Source organism: Maniola hyperantus, chromosome 9 (assembly GCF_902806685.2).
Source record: "Maniola hyperantus chromosome 9, iAphHyp1.2, whole genome shotgun sequence".
Classification (NCBI taxonomy): domain Eukaryota; kingdom Metazoa; phylum Arthropoda; class Insecta; order Lepidoptera; family Nymphalidae; genus Maniola; species Maniola hyperantus.
Window position 1 is genome coordinate 11,757,149 of NC_048544.1, and position 18,455 is coordinate 11,775,603.

General features: G+C 35.5%; 1 protein-coding gene across 7 annotated transcripts in view; it reads left to right on the forward strand.

The window, feature by feature from the left end:
• Mhcl (Myosin heavy chain-like) overlaps positions 1 to 18,455 on the forward strand; it is a 234,596-nt gene that overhangs the window by 192,464 nt on the left and 23,677 nt on the right. For all 7 annotated transcript variants that reach the window (XM_034971701.2, XM_034971702.2, XM_069501067.1 and 4 more), the window contains one exon: positions 8,477 to 8,566. In XM_034971701.2, coding sequence (XP_034827592.1) covers positions 8,477 to 8,566 — 90 coding nt within the window. The remainder of the gene's footprint in view (positions 1 to 8,476; positions 8,567 to 18,455) is intronic.

The following is an 18,455-nucleotide window of genomic DNA, read 5'->3' on the forward strand; positions in this document are numbered from 1 at the left end:
AACCTTTTTTACGAGTAAGTAAAGTGAAAGACAAATCCGACGCTAATATTGATGTCAGATCAATTTATTAATCTGATAAGTAGGTAGGCCCTGCCCCGGGCGTAATCTTGCTTATGACATAATGAGGTCTTATTTGTAACTTTGTATGTAGTACACGATTTACATATTAGGTTATTTCATGTTTTCATATAATTTAGAAGTTTTTTAACTTTCTTTGGCACATTTCACGGCCGATCCTGTTTACCGATTTTGACGAAAATTACAACAATATTAATTTATTTTGTAAGTAAGACTTAAATAACCTAAATTCACATAGACAAAGTTGCGTACATAATAGTTGTATAATCATTTTGAGTTCGTTTTAGTTTTGATTTAAAACTGTCTTGTATTAAAAGTTTCTTTCAGTTTGGTAGATGATGAAAAATGCTCGATTTGTACAATACAATAGCACAAAATGACGTGTGGTTTACTCGTACGATCACATTTCCGCGTGGTTGAGCACCTTATGTAGCGGAATGCTTGAATACGAAGATATTGGATATTTTCTATAGTTCTATGAAATATGCGATATGAGACGCTTTTAACAAAAATGTAAAAAAAATATGATAGGTAAGGTACTAACTAAAAAAGTGTCTAAAAAAAAGATTCCGACGAATTGAGAACCTCCTCCTTTTTTTGAAGTCGGTTAATAAGGTATTGTAGCTATGATTAGGCGCAAAGATAATTTGCATCCTGGAATGGGACACGGAATTTTACAGAAATCTTTTTCTATGCAGGCTTAACTCGCCGCTAGCAAATCATATGACAAACTGTTCTTAATTTCCTTATCTAAGTTAAGAGAGACTGGAATCTGAAACATGAAAGTTTTGACTATTGTAAAATCGGTTTATAGGCCGTACAAAATGACTCCTCACGCGCCATTTTAACTCTATGGGTCAACTGTCTGTCAAAAGTACAGTTCACCTTTATAATAAGTACTAAAATCGTACTTTTGACATGAAACAAAAAGTTAAAATGGCGCGTGAGACGTTCAATTTTTTGCGATATAGACTATTTTAGCGTCCAACGCCAAGTTGTACGAATCAAATTCAAAAATTTAAGTGGAGATTAAACTAATTTGATCACGAGTAGTCTCGTGATAAATTGGTCCACTTGTGATATCCACTTAAATTTTGATTTTGATTCTCTCAGCATAACAGCGTTAGATCTGTTTGAACTCAGCGTTAGGCTAATAACTTGAACGTATGAAATATACAATTTTAAAACTGTTCTTTAAAAGGAAATAGTTATTTTATTATTAATGTGCATCAACATAAATGTTTTATTGAGCAATGAATCAGTAAAAATGCACAAACCCAAATACAAAGTTCATCTCTTCCATATCTCGAGAGAGATAACCACATGTCGGCATTTAAAGTGATAGATAAAAAGTCGTAGTTCACATAAAAATGTCGTAAACATTAGTATTCTAACGATAAATCTATCTATGCGGGTGAAATGGAGCCTATTATCGTATTGAATTTCTTAAAGAAAATAAATAAATAAATAATTGAATGTGTGTACAGATGTATATTTTATTGTACACCACTAAAACAGACAAGTCTTTTTCTGTTATATGTAAGTAAGTAGGTAGAGCAATACGGTCGTCTGATTGACTTGTTAAATAAGTAAAGATTGAATAAAACTTAATTTTACCCTGATATTATAACATTAAACAGTTATCCACCTGTTTTTCAGTAGGGTTTTAATTTAAAAATGGGTTACAGTCATGAGGAATTCCATACTATGTGCTATATATTAAATTGTACTGTTTAAAAACTTGAGTTATACATAAGTTAATTTTTAAAATTTTATTTTTAATGTAGATAACGGATACATACCACGATTAATTTGATGTTTTTATTTGTCGATATTTCACATAAGTGGTATTCAATTGAATGTGTAGGTATTTTGATCGTAGGTAAATTAAGTAAAAATACAAAGCGGAAGTATTTCAAAAACTTTTTATATACCTAGCAAGTATTTTTGGTAAAATAATTATATAATCCAAATAAGTACGCTAGTAAAATTTTTGGTCAATTAATTACTCACGACCTAAGCGCAAGTTATATAATATCCCGCCAAAATTTCACCTCGACATAGATACCTCAACGAAATTAACTCGAACGATTATATCGATTCAACACACAACAAATTATTATTATAGAGAGCGAAATTAATGGTTTTGATATTAATTGGATGCCAACTTAATTATCAAATATTTTCGAACTTTCCATATGTTGAATAAATAATAATTAATTAATTTAGAGTGAGGCCTAAATTGCTTGTTTTTTTTAAGCTTTCAAGACGTAGAACTTGCCTGCGTCTCTGTTGGTCGGTGTTCGAGTACGACAATAGTACATATTACCTAATAAATAAAAGAAAAAGTTAATAAAAACTGTAACCCAACTACGGAAAAATATAAAAAAATTGTAACTTGACTAGGTATACTAAAAAATTTGAAACAAGTTAGGTGCTTGGTGCTTTCATCGTCTTGAGTAAAATAAATCTTTTTATATGTTAGATATGCCTGTTTATTTAGGTCTATTGAAGTATTCTGGCAGTTTCCATTAATAACGTTATAATTTAACTCAAATGCCGTATGTCGTGCATATTTTTTATCCTTGATCGACGGCGTCCCTATTGGTTTTATTTGTCTATCAAATTAGTAGTATGTTTTTTTACTTTGTACTTGATAACGCACAACCACGGCATTTGAATTGAATTAATTATAACATTATTAATGTGAAGTACCAGATGTGTAACTGCCAGAAGACTTCAATCGACCCGGACCATAACAACGAATTATTAGACACCTTATTCATCAAAATCAGCCTAGTAGTTTAGGCGCTACGGTAAAACACACATAGACACAAACATACATACACACTTACACAGACTGCTAAAATTATAACCCTTCCTTTTGGCTTTGCTGTAGTCGGGTAAATATATCTTATTCTTAGGATGAACCCAAAAATTATCTAATTTAAACGTACAATGTTTTGCCTTACAAAAACACAACTTTTTTTAGCTGATGCGCGGACAAACCTCTTGGATGTAAGCTTTCAAAAATCCCATGGGAAATCTTTAATTTTCCAGGATAAAAAGTAGCCTCTGCAACACTATAGCCCTCTAACAAATAAACCTGGAATAGCGGTGGAATAGTTATACTCTGTTTTGTCTTTTTCCTTCAAATGTCAAATTACTGATGACAGAGAAAGACAAAGCAGGGTATAACTATTCCACCGCTATTCCAGGTTTATTTGTTAGAGGGTACGTCTTTAACTATACCTGTGCAAAAATCACGTTCATCCGTTGCTCCGTTTTAACGTGATTGAAGGACAAATCAGTAAACCAACAAACAAACACACTTTGGAATTTATAATATGGGAAGAGATTAAAGAAACTCTACTTTCTTCTAAATAGAACGCCATTAAAAAGTTTAAAATTAGGTGCTAATGATATAATTACTAAGCAACATTGATGAGAGTCTCCATACACGGCCACATCGCTAAGCCAGATTGCAGAGTAGGTACGGTTGGAAAGCTACACCATGATTTCCCCATAATTGAGTTGACCCGGTTTTGACTTCTAATCTAGACTGCTAACATTAGTCTGAAATTGCTTCGATACTATCATCACATCTTCATTATATTGCGAACTATACAAACCATACACTACGCTTGTAAATATTATACTTTTATAGGTTAGGTTTAAGCTTTACGTTCCCATTTTTTTTTCCTCTTCTTTTTTAGTATTATTGTATAGAACTGGAACAGTACAGAGATCAAAGACGTAGCATACTTTATCTAAAACAGGCATGATTAGAACAATTTGTTTTTACCGAGGCTCCTGCACCTTATTATAAGATTGAGTTAGTAGTGTAGACACAATAAAATAATTCCCATTGCGTCCATACTCCATAGTAGGCAATACTAGAACAACACAACTTACAACAATATAACAAAATCGGCTGTCTGCAGTATCGTGTACTTTGAAACTACGATGAAAAACTGAACCGTTCAGCTATACGCAGCTGCATATTATTCCATAACGAGCGAGAATCGAATCAGTTAATTAGAACAGGGTTGGAAATAACTGTTCACTGTATAAAAAGTTAATGCATTCTATATTATTTATAGTTGTTCGTAACGGGCTGGAGTTCCCACGGTGAAGATCTTCCCAGAATAAGGACGCCCAGTAAAAAAGTTATTGTCTGACAAATATGGCGTTCACCTAGCGTGGAGCTTGCTCGTGTTATACTGTTCTTTTTTCATCTATTTTAGAATTGTTCTATGGACGACAATAGTATTACTATGGATACTCATATAGAAGGTCAAAGTAGGCCTTCATTTATGCGTTTATGCTGCCCCGGCGAACTTCGTACCGCCTAACAGTCGATTTTTTTTCAGGAATTTTTTAAATTTTTCTCTCCGTCTCAAACGGCCGTGACTAGAAACTTGAGATGATGTTTTGAGATTTTGAGAAATTCCTACGGGAAATCACAGATATGATATTAGAAAAAAATTACGATTAAATTACATATTTTTATTTTCATCATTCGTCAATCATCATAGATTAATTTTATTTTAGTACTAGCTGCTGCCTACGACTTCGTCTGCTTGGAATTAGGTTTTTTAAAAATCCCGTGGGAACTCTTTGATTTTCCGGCATGAAAAGTAGTCTATGTCACTCTCCAGGTTCTTATCTATACCTATGCAAAAAGTCATGTCAATCCGTTGCACAGTTGCGACGTGATTAAAGGACAAACCAAAAAACCAACAAACCAACAAACAAACACACTTTCGCATTTATATAAGGGGACTGATTAGTTCGAAATGTCCTGATTTGCTTTCTCCAAAATATGATGTATATCCTAGAGCTAACTGCGTAGCTGTGGGCGTAAACCACAGTGTCATCGCTTACATAACACCACTTACCTAGTGTCAAGTTACTAAGTGAGAATCGAATAGGAAATAGCTCTTGTTCAGGTTTCTCTTTAATGGCCCCACGCTATAATTAAGTGTTGAATTTAAAAGCGCTTTCCACGAGATTTTCTCTTCCCGGAAAGGAGAGGTTTGTATAATGTTCAACCTATATTTTGAAGAAAATTGTTGTGTTATACTTACTTTACTCTAGATTTTTAATATACTAATATGTCAATATCAAGCGAGAAAAATGGTATGAAGAAAGTTTTTAACACGAGTTATCGCATAGGTAGCTATTTATTTAAAAATACTGTAGATCAAAAATCATTTTAAGTAGAAAAGTTTACAAATTTTAAAAATTATGAGTAGGCAGTGTAAGTGTAGAGTACTAGTTGACCCGCCCCGGCTTCGCTCGGGTGAATTTCTGTAAACTACATCATAGAGAGAACCTAGGTACATGAAAATTTTTAGATTTCGAAACTTAGCTGTTTGAGTTGTACAATGATTATTTATTTCTTATATATTATTATTAATATGTTAGCCTTCATTGCTTGTTCGCAATTATAAATACCAATTATTCGTCTAATCCCTACTAATATTAAAAGTGGGAAAATGTGTCTGTCTGGCTATTTGCTAGCTTTTAAGCATCCATTCGTTTAACGAAATTTCGTACAGAGTTAGCTTGCATCCCAGGGACAGGCACAGGCTACTTTTTGTCCCGGAAAATCAAAGAGTTTCCACGAAATGTTTCAAAACCCCAAATCCACTAAGAAAAAGTCGAATCTATTTATATCTATTTATCAATATATATATTACTTTTTATCCGGGAAATCAAAGCGTTCCCGCGGGTTTTTGAAAACATACCTTTACATATCCACGCGGATTAAGTCATGGGTATCATCTAGTAATATTATATTCTACTAATTTCGTATTAGAATAATATAATAGAGCCTCAATAGCTCAACCGGTATAGGAGTAGACTGAAAACCGAAAGGTCGACGGTTCAAACCCCGCCCGTTGCACTATTGTCGTACCTACTCCTAGCACAAGCCTGACGCTTAATTGGAGAGGAAAGGGGAATATTAGTCATTTAACATAGCTAATATTCTTTAAAAAAAAAAAAAAAATTTGGCAGCACAAATATTATCGGTCGCACGAACCTGACAAAAAGTGATTTGCTGATTGATGATATGCATAGCTGTACGAGTATATGTTCGTATGCTTGACTACATAATACATTTATGATGATCGCTATTCAATCAGCTGCCTCGCTCTACTTAACCCGCGTTTCACCCATTTGCATTAGAGTTAGAGGCGCAGCACTCGCAGACGCGTACCTCCTCCCATCTAGCGATTTGCCGTTATATCTACGAGTATACTCCTATACAGGCTGTAAACAGAACGCTAGCATAAAATGATAACCTACTGATATGACAACACCAAAAGAACGCGAAAAAACCTAAAAAAATCCTACATTTTGAAAAAATTCACGATAACATATTGCAAATAAAACATCTGACTGACGCTAGAGGTCAATGAACGTTGCGTAAGTAGGCCAATCGGAGTCAATGCCACGTCACAGGCTGGGCATTGATCCGAGTTTTGCACGCTATACATTGCGGGGGTTGAAAAATACGAAATCCAATTATTTATTGGATTGTTTTGGAAGTAACAAAACAACAACGCTAGCAATAACGCTAAGTTTTTGCAAGCTTTCTGGTCACAGGATGCTAGCAAAACGGACAGGGAGAGAAGGTCATGTCGTAATATCTCTGCGAGCAAATCTTTGAAGAAAAATTCAGCGTGCGTTTTACAATATTACTCAACATTAGTCTAGGGACTTTAATTATGTACAAATTGTAACATAATGAAAAATTAGAGAGGATCTCAGCACGCGTTTTTTCGCTCGTGGAATTCCGAAAGATTTCTCTCTAACTTCAGACGAGAATATTCTTTGACCGCAGTTTGTTATTAGTCCTCCTTTGTGCCCAAATAAGGCATAGGGCTCTTAGTCAAAGTCAAAGTCAAATGATTTATTCAAAATAGGTAATAAATTTCTCTTATTGATGGTCTGGTATGGTGTTAGATTTGTAAGATATAGTGGTGATAATTATTACGCAAACTTAAAACTAAAGCTACGAGGGTTCCAAACGCGCCCAGATCTGAGAAGACCTATCTTAGAGATAAATCTTATCAAAACTATCAGTCATTTCGGTCGTAATCTTCAATGTTACAGTTGAGCTATCGACTCAAATTACTAATGCTTCGATCAAAGTTACATTGCTAATATATAAAGCACAGAGGTGTCATGATCTAGAGGCGCCGGTGATGTCCCGCAAAACGCACTCTCAACCGGATTGGTGAAAAACAACCAGTACCTATGCTTTTTGTTATTCAATAAATTAACGCTGTAATACGCGGTTTATCGAAACGATCACCTTATGCCATGACGAGTATACATAATTCATGCAACGTTACTGTGTTTACTTAAGAATGATTTTAAATAGTAGTGTTATAATAATAATATGTATAGTCCGCGACAGGTCGAGATGACAATTGGAGTATGTGACAAGGGGACGTCCCGCACGCGTTCACGGGACGTTCCCTCCCCGATTGCCATCTCGACCTGTCGCGTACTATAGATATCTGTATTAAATTCACTAATAAACCTTTAACTAAAAATGAAATAAAACTGTTTACCGCATACCTACTGCTTGCATTCGGCGTGCTGCAGAGATACATTTTATGTTACAATAATTTATTAGTTGCATTACGTTTTTGGATAATTTGTGGTAGCCGCTGTGGTAGTAGCGTTTTTTTGATGCTTGATAATATAATGACTCTCCATACCATAACCATAGAGGTTCGTAACTCAATGGCATAAAGTAATACGATATGAACAGAGGCACGCGACTCGCCTCGCTCCAGCGATCATCGCCATCGACATTATTCACATTACGCCGTGGCTTTCTTAGACAATAATTTACCTAGTTAAGTAGTTATTATTAAATGTATATTAAACTAGCTTATGATCGCGACTTCGTCCGCGTGGACTACACAAATTTCAAACCCCTATTTCCCCCCCTTAGGGGTTGAATTTTCAAAAATTCTTTCTTAGCGGATGCCTACGCCATAATAGCTATCTGCATGCAAAATTTCAGCCCGATCCGTCCAGTGGTTTAAGCTGTGCGTTGATAGATCAGTCAGTCAGTCACCTGTTTCTTTTATAATATACTAGCTTATGCTCGCGATTGCGACTTCGTCCGCGTGGACTACACAAATTTCAAACCCCTATTTCCCCCCCTCAGGGGTTGAATTTTCAAAAATCCTTTCTTAGCGGATGCCTACGTCATAATAGCTATCTGCATGCCTTTCAGCCTGATCCGTCCAGTAGTATGAGCTCTGCGTTGATCGGTCAGTTAGTCAGTCAGTCAGTCACCTTTTTGTTGTATATATTTAGATAGGATATTATGTTCGACATAATACCTATACCAATGTTTTTTTCACAGGACGAGTTGGAGACCCTGCGCTCAAAATTGGATAAAGTTGAAGGCGAACGAACACATTACAAGAACGAGACGGAAAAACTCGAAACTAAGGTTAGTTCCCACATGAATTACTATACCCACAGTGATCGCCAAATATATAGTCCAATCTGAACTTGCAACATGATGGTCTGCGCAGATATAGCCCAGCACACAAGCCCTGCTGAGATGTGTTTTTGTTCACTGCGTATTGTATAGTTCGCGCAATCGGGGTATGAGGCGTGGGGACGCCCCGCACACCCGCGCTATTCCGCACTGGGTTTGCGCTGGGGCTGGGCGGGTGAGCGGGGCGTCCCCACCTTGATTGCCATCTCAACCTAACGCGAATAGTTATACGCCTCGTGTTTCGATAGGACTACCTACTTGTTTCGCGATCATTGCACCTGATAGAAGTAGAAAATTTAATATCCGGGCAACCATAACTATAACTCCACGGTTTTGTTGCTGCCAGGCAAAATATAATACTTAAAATAGACAGACATACGCAACGCGCCACGGAATCACGTCCATTGCCACTACTTTCTATTAGTTCCGTCTTTACAGTCTTCTACAGATTCTTCTGAATCTGTAGAAGACTGTAAGGGACCACGCTTCTGTAGTCTCATGCCTTCGCGTTCTACAGTATGCCGTACTTCATACAGTTCTATGTATGTACTATAAATCTTACATGCGTACGCGCGCGTTTAGTGTAATTTTATTCCATGTTGTTGCAGTCATGCGGCGATGCCATCGCGCTATATTATGTCTGTCAATGCTTTGAGTCCGACGCGAAAAGCAACAAAATTAAAATAATACACAAAGATAAGGACTCAAAATAGTCGACAAAAAATATCGATATTACCAATTCGTTTCAGAACCCTCCATTTACATACAAGATGCTCCAAGCATCAAGGGATTGTGCATTCAAATGCCAATCTCGGTCAATCTATAAAAGTCAAGTCTATAAACAGAATCATGCTTGGTCTTTTTCTATAACATACGAGTAGCGTTTCCCGACCGTATATCTACGAATACCTATACGATATGATACGATATTAGTATATCAAAATGCACTGTTGTGCTTTTAGTTTGAGTAACTGATAGTTTCAACTTTCTTTCATTTGTATTCGAAACAAAGATTTTATACCTACCTACTCGTATAGTATACAATTATATGTACTGTACGATTATAATACAGATAACTCTTAAGACGAAGTTTGTTTACTTAAAAAATGAATACTCAAGACTATTTACTTTTTTGCCATACAATTTTATGCATCACGGTTGACCTAATACGCACGCGGAATAACATTTTTTAAATGAGTTTGCAAATGGTTCTTCAAACTTACCGAACTTAATAGTATCATGTAATACTATCGTATTACATGATACTATAAGTTCGGTAAGTAAAAAATAGAGCTTTTCGTCTAGGCCTCTAACAGCTACTTTGTCAAACTTTAAAAGTGCTGATAATGTTTTCAGCCATTTTCAGGGGAAGTGGTATCACCGTTACTTCTGTCCTGATCTGAATTACTCTCAAGCAATCTCTCAAGTCACGTTAAAGAAGTTTTACTTCAAAATTTACGAAAAAACCAATAGGTATATTGATTCATGGACATGTATTGAGCAAAAAGAAAACAAATAACATACCTACTTAAAATATTTAAATGCAGTGCAATAAACTGTAGCGTCTTCTCATAAGACATAACCGGTAAACCTTGGCACAGGTCAATAGCGCCAATATTCCAAATGTTCTTAAATACAGGATACCCAGGTGTTTCACTTGCTTAGGTATAGCAAAAAACAACGATTCCGCTACATTATAAAGGCATTTTATAAATATGACAACCCGTTTTGGAGTCAGACACCTAAAAACTAGATAATTTCAATTTATAGAAGGTATCGTTTATTCGGTAAACCTTGTGGTTAAGACGGTAATTCGGAGTGTCCGAGTTCAATCCCGGGCCTCTAAATCTTTGGAGCTATGTGCGTTTTATTTATATCACTTCCTTTAACCTGCATCCTAAGAGTTCTCCATAATGTTCTGAGAAATGTGAATCTGCCAATCCGCACTTGGCCAGCGTGGTGACTATGACCACATCCTTCTCACTCTGAGAGGAGAACCGTGCTCAGTAGTGAACCGGCGATGGGTTGATCACGATGATAGTGATGATTAACATCCAACGTTTATCTAATATGAAAATAAATATTACACATTCTTTCATATACCTACCTATCATAAGGTAAGCACAGTAAGGAATTTTAATTGTTGCAGTGATTAAGTTGAATCAATTAAATTCTGCATTAAAACAGCTCAAGTGAAACACATAGGCAAAGTCGTAAGCTAAAGCTAGACAAAGTAAATAATATCATTCAGATGACCTCGTCCTTGAGCTAAGTTTGAATGTACCACTAATGCAATACAACTAAATGCTTAAACATGCATCAAACAGCTGCTATAGTCCCGTCGATCAAGCGAGCACTAAAGGATAAAACACACACAACGTACTACGAAAAGTCATGCAGAAAGTAATGCACGCAGCCTTTCATCCATTTGTTCGTTTCGTCCATTTGTGTTCCAGGCTTAACCTTACAGCTCATCATTATTATGTACTGTTTTTTACTGAACCAGAAAATCCAGTATCTTCTCCGAGACAGGTTTTATGTTAGCATCACAATAAACTTGAAGTTCCTAATGAGTGTTCGAAGATACTGGGCAGCATCCGGTGTTGCTGGGTTTGGCTTTCTTTGGTGCAATAAACAACACGGCAGGTGTAGACGTCTTTTAGGAGTTGGGGAACAAGTTAGTTATTTTTACATGCGAGAAGCTTGGTTCGTATATTGTGTTTATTCATAACAAGTAAAATATTAACGTAAAACCTCTTAAAGTGAAAAACGCAAATCTTATAATCGATAGATGCTCTGACACCACAGCTCTTTAATCGTACTGCAGTGCCTCTATCATCATCATAATCATCCCATCGCCGGCTCACTACGCAGCACGGGTCTCCTCTCAGAGTAAGAAGGGTTTTGGCCATAGTCTACCACGCTGGCTATGTGCAGGTTGGTACTTCACAAAGCTTTGAGAACATTATGGAGAACTCTCAGGCATGCAGGTTTCCTCACGATTTTTTCCTTCACCGTTAAAGCAAGTGATATTTAATTACATACTTAAAACGCACATAACTCGGAAAAGTTAGAGGTGCGTGCCTGGAATCAAACTCCCGACCTCCGATTAGACGGCGGACGTCGTAATCGCGAGGCTATCACAGCTGCAGTCCCTTATTCAATCCTAATCCTAATATTGCAGGGGTAATGTCCGATTGAAGAGTGCAACCAGAAATTTGTGACAAGATCTAGGTGTGTTTGGTTGCAACCATATTAATTTTACAATCTGCTCATCCTTAATTATAGTCCTCGTATCTCGTCCTCGTAGTTAATTAGGCAGTATTCCTGCAGCATCCGGATTGAGGAGTTTAAATCCGGGTTTCACGTCATGATTTTGATTTCTGGTGGTTCGTGGGAATAAAATTCGTATACCTACGGAGTCCCATAAAAATTGGTTCTGTAAATTAACTGAATTAAAAAGAGTAATTTTATTGATTTTAAAAAGAGTATACATAGTAAGACTGTATAATAAGTGTCTACATTGGAATTATAGGTTGCGAGAAGTAGTTTAAAATAAAACCAATACATTACTTAACGCAGCGAGATTCGAAGCTTATTTTATAAAGCTCGCAAAAGAAAAGCTTTACATGTCAGTAGCGCCATCTAGTGAGTAGAGGGTGAACTAAGCACTGAATCTGGACTTCGAGCAAAATCGGCAACTGCTTGGAGCACAGCTAGATGTCGCAAGTGGTGAAAATAAAATGGAAACTCTCTGAAATTTTCTCAGACATGAATAGCGCGCTAGTTGCGATAATAAATAGATATAGAGTGTAGGTATTTAATATATTATCATTTCGCCTTTTATAAATACGATAAATCTTAGAAAATCTGTAAAACTTTTTAAGCAGAATTGAAAGGGTAACTGTGAAAGATGATGCGTAATGTAGGTACCTACCTTACTTGTTTATTAATCTTTCATGTAGGTATACATAGAAGTAAAATGATCAATCAATTTATCAATGATCTAGATGTTTGACATGGTCAGATACCTACGTAACTAAATTCATTTACGTAGGTACCTGAACGATGTCAATGTGAAATCAATTCTCTATGGAAATAATATATATCATGTGTACTTATCGACTATTGCAATCGAAAACAATGGGTTTGATTATTAACCTACGTTCAGTGAAGCGCATCGCATTAAGAAGTATAGTGAGCTAAGAAAATTGCTATTCCCATTTTGACCCATGATGAAAAATTCTACTGCTGGGCGTGTGATGCTGACGAAAAAGCTTTCTTAAGTGGTTTATTTATTACCTATAGGTTTCTTTACAGACACAGATAGACAAACAGACAGACAACAAAGTGATCCTTAACTTAACTAACTTAAAGGAACTCTTATAAGGGTTCCTTTTTTCCTTTTGAGGTATGGAACCCTAACAAACATTAAAAACTTTAATAAGTTTGTTTTCTCAATAAGACAGAAGACATAAAGCATTCGAGTTTTGCAGCTGACTGTACCGACTAGATCTCCTTGAGTCAAGTATTAATAAGCCTGTCTACGGTGTAGTGACGTCTTGTATATAGAGGTTTACGGATTGATGTTTTTTTTAATATTCATTAGTCTTTTCCAGTTTTTCAAAAAACCAATTTTTTGTCTATTTTCGATTTATTGTTTACTGTAAACAATAAATCGAAAATAGACAAAAAAATACGTATATACCAAATTGGGAACTTTCGGTGAACTAAGTCGTTTAAAAATTATTAGGTGTTTAGGTACAATTCGAACTAATCCATGAGAAAGTTGAAAAGTGCATAAAATAAGTTTTCGTAATGTTATTTTATAGATATTTGAATGATAGTGAAGTGAATACAAAATCATACCTAGTCTGTGTGATTTTGCACAAATGCATGTAAGTATGAAACTAGGTACTTAAATTAATATTACAAATCTATGCAATAGCAATTTGCGGGACTTATACTTACTGAAAATGTGAGTAATTTGAGCAGCATTGGGCGCGCCGTAAAAATGCGTAGGCATCTCCTAACGTCATCAGCATTTCTTCGATGCAATCGATGCGGCCGGATATTCTTGCTGACGTCACAGGTATTTTAGTATGTAGATATAAAGCATTGCGTGTGCCTCTCGCAGCCATGATATATCTTGCTCCTTTTGAAGATCGTATCGGTATAGCGATTACCGATTCTTGCAATACTTACTGGGTAATAGGAGCAGTGGCGTGCATAGTGAAATAGCTCAGTGGATAGGTGTATATTTCACTATTGCCAGTAGATACATAAGTAGATAACCTACTAAACTAATACATATGCTAGTTTTAACCCCTGAACACGCCACTGCGTAGGACCTACCACACCAAGTGTTTCCTTGACCGAGAGATAAAAATAAAACGAAACAAAAAATAAACGTCGGTGAAACGAATTATATAATAGTCTCTTCAGTAAAAAGACTTAGTCAATCGGTATGTGATGCTAGAGAATTCGTTAGGTAGTTCAATTTGTACCTATAAGTTGAGTAACGGATCTTGCAGTAGTTTAGGTTCGATATAACAAACGCATTCACCTACTATTCGTTTCAAATATGAAGACTGTCAGCGTGACTGATATATCATTCATCAATTAATCCCTTTAATATATAGAAAACTAGCTGATGCTCGCGACTTCGATTGCGTAGATATAGATTTTTCCGAAATAAATGTAACCTATGTCACTCTCCAGCTGTCTTTAATTGTACCCTTATAAAAAATTACGTCGATCTGTTGCTCCATTGCGGCGTGATTGGAGAACAACACCAAAAATATACTTAAGTATACAATATGAGTAGTGATATTTATAACGACTCTACCATAGAAATGTGTCCAAAAAATGCAGACGTTATTTTCACAAAAACTGCACAAAAATACTTTGCAGTGCGTAGTTAAGGTCAATGAATGCCAAACAAAAACATGCAAAAGTAGAGGATACTAATGACTGCTAAAAATTACGACGTGGAATAAAGATTGAGTGTAAACAATCCCCTCATAAATTGTTTGCCCCTCTATTAAGGGCCGGTTGTTTCAAACCATTGGTCTTCGTAAGATACGTTCGTTAAAATTTAACAGACGTAGACGAATTTAACATCTGTTAATTTAAGAGCGTTGCTTCATTGTACAAAAAACTGTTCGTCATTGTTATTCTGGTTACGAAACTAACCCTAAAAATTAACTTACTTTTCCGTATTCTTTTTTATTTCATTTTATATTAAATTATATAGTTATTGATATTGCTACTTCGCATTTTAAACACTTTTTCTTTTTTAAAAATTCTCTTTCATCCTCAAAAAAAATTCCAATAAAAGCATTGAATTCAATTGATTCCATTATAATTTGTAAATAAAATATTCCGTTTGTAAGAAGTATGAAGTTACGAACTGATTTGACGATCACCAATGGCGCCAGCACCGGTTAACGTAAACGTAACTTTTTAACGAACGTTAGCGCTAATAGATGCTGAATCAACGCTTTTTCTTTTCTTACGTTCGTTAGCGCCATATTTAAATGTTACGTGTCCGTCAAAATTTGTTGAAACAACCGGCCCTAAGAGTACTAAAATAAATTGAACGGGTGAATGCAAGAAATGGATCTCACGAAAGTTGGAAATAAAAGTGTTAAATTATTATACTAACGTGCGATAAATTATATATTTTTCCCATCATGAATATTTGATATCATCGTCACATCAATCGGAGGAAGTATTTAAGAAGTAATGGAAGATAATAATTAAGTACGTATTGTTCCTATTTCTTCAAAATAAATCATCCACATTGAAGCCAGGCAATAGACTGTCGAAATTGAATACTTTATATATCTAAACGAGACTTTCCTTCCTGGCTCAGTGACCTAAATATAATATTGCTCTCTGATAATTAATGCTGTCATATGCCAGTCAATCTGCTCTTCCTAGGGCTTGCAGATTTTTGTAAACACTCTTCAGTCTTCAACCATTCAGCGATACGGTATCCAACAGGGATGTTGTGTTTTCCTATTGGACGTCCCAGGTATGTTCTTTTCACAGCACGATCTTCTCTCTCAGTGTCTGAGGCAGTGGAGTTTAGCCAATTTTGTTTCTCCTATAATATTGCATGAGAATCCCCTCTCGAATCTCCTGCCATCTCTATCATCAGCCACCTCGTACGCTATCCGGGCACCTGGTTGGTTCATAATCATAATCATAATCATAATCATTTATTTATTTTGCTCAGATATGGTAGGTACATGTATATTATTTACATGGGGTCTTAAAAGTTAGGTAATCAGTTACATATCCTGCCAAACATGGCGTGCAAAATTATTTCTAAATTATCTAATTTCATTAATATTGCAATGTCATCGTGTACTCATACTCATCATGTAAATGTTTTTAATAATTCAAATGTCTATTTCTATTCATGCATTATTTAAAATTTGTCATTAAAAAAGTCATTAACACTATAATAAGTTTTATTTAGTAGAAAATTAAATAAATAACTTCTAAAAGATCTGAGGTTCATTCCATAGCTGTGCGACGGTAAATGGTTATAAATACGTATTGCCGTACAGTACACATTCTTGGTATATAAAGCCAATCTTTGAGCTGGTAAACAAATTTTATTTTTATGTCTGCTCGTAGGTTTTATATCTGTCTTCAGTTTAAAATATTGGGGATATTTACGAACAAAGATGCAAATTTCATAAATATATAAACAAGGGAGTGGCAATACTTTAAGTTTTTTGAATAGAGGCTTACAACTGTCAGTAAAATCAGCATTACAAATAGACCTGATACAACACTTTTGCGCTTTAAAAGCTTCTTGTACATTGGTGGAATTTCCCCAGAGTATTATTCCATATCTTAACAAAGATGAGGCATATCCGTGATAGGCTAACAGTGATGCTTCCACCGAAACTATTTGTCGAATACGACGCAAAGCATAGACATATTTATGTAATTTTGTGCATAAATTCTGAATATGTGCCTTCCAATTACAATACTTGTCCATAGTAATTCCCAAAAAAACGATGTTATCTACTTCTTCAATTCTCACATCATTAAATTTTATATCAAGGTTTTGTGGTTTAGTTTTATACGTTTGAAATTGCATTATATTAGTCTTAGATATATTTACTTTTAGATTATTTCTATTAAGCCAGCCTACCACATCCATCAGTGCACTTTGTACTTCACTCTTTCTATTTTGACGTTGTTTAGATTTAATTAATAGGGTAGTATCGTCTGCGAAAAGAATGCATTCGTGTTTTATAGCGTCAGGGAGATCGTTTATATAAAGAAGGAAAAGTAATGGCCCTAGTACACTACCCTGCGGTACTCCTAATATATTTTCCCTGTAGCATGAACGAAACAATGTTTTATTATTTCCTACAAAACTACAGATTTCTACACATTGTTTTCTATCTTTTAAATATGACTTAAACCAATCTTGGGCTTGTCCTCTTATTCCGTAGCGTTCTAGTTTATTAAGTAAAATATCATGGTCAACATAGTCAAATGCTTTACTCATATTCTTCCAGTATCTTCCAAAAAATCTTTCTTCAAGCCACTTAGCGCTTATTTCCCTCTTTTAGTGTTAAATAAGACTGTAATAGGATGAGAGATACGAGATTTTATATACAATAGGTACTAAAGTTTGGAAATCACGTCATGCCGAAAAAATCTTAGTTCTTCGGTCAAAAGGTTGTAGACCTCTGCTGCAAAGTATGAAAATTATGTTGGTTATAAAAAGGCAGAAAAACATGAGGATAATATTAACATCAGCTTATATCCAAACTAATTTACGAGGGATTATGTACAAGGATTTATTTCATACTTTTAATGCGATGTATTTGTTTTTATGATCGTGCCGTCTTTAGTTAAATAGAATATTTATCAAAACGACCACTAACTGGTGGCGTAGCATTCTCAATTGTGTTTGAGTTCATTTGAACTTTGAAGACATCGCGAACATGTACACAAATCCGTTTTAATAGTGTGTTTCTTTTTATAAACCTTCACCTTTTTATTGGGGTGGATTCATAATTCATCTTATTCCCGGCTCAAACGTTCGTAGAATAAACTAGCTAACCCACCCCTGTTTCGCTCGAGTGGAATTTTTATCCGATTTTTTTTTTGCCTAAGTAACACTTATTTACATGGATATAACTTGAAGTATAATATATCATAACCCTTGGGGTGGAATTCTCAGAACCCATCCCCCCCCCTTCCCCTCCCCCCAATTGTACTACCGATTACGATAAAGATGAATACGTTTTTCTTACACAATTGGGGGGCAGGTGCAAATGAATAAATTGATTTTGTTGCGACCTGGTTGTGACAAACCCCGGGGCCCTAGCACTATCTACTCGTGTGGCCCTAGCCCGTCCGTAGCGTATAATAAAATAAGCCTTAATTTTATATCAGCTGGAAACTAGGTCTAATAATGAAACATTAAAAGGTCAGCGGCCTATGAAAAATTCGCACTAGCATGTGTGCTAACATAGTTGATGTAGTTTTTCTCAATTTTTCAGACTTTGTAATAAAATTCACGATGTATGTAGGTCGTATGAGACATGTATAAAACACTTATAAAACAACATCGTTTTGCAATTTTACATTAAATCAAGACTTTTAACTTGCGCAAAAGCCCCTTTCAGATTGGGCGGTGGTTTCGCGACACACCTACTCACTTAAGTTTTACCAATAGATAACTGCAATTAACTATTTATGTTACCCTACCTGTTGATCTACCATAAAAAAACCGGCCAAGTGCGAGTCAGGCTCGCGCAATGAGGGTTCCGTACTACACTCGTATTTTCTCGACATT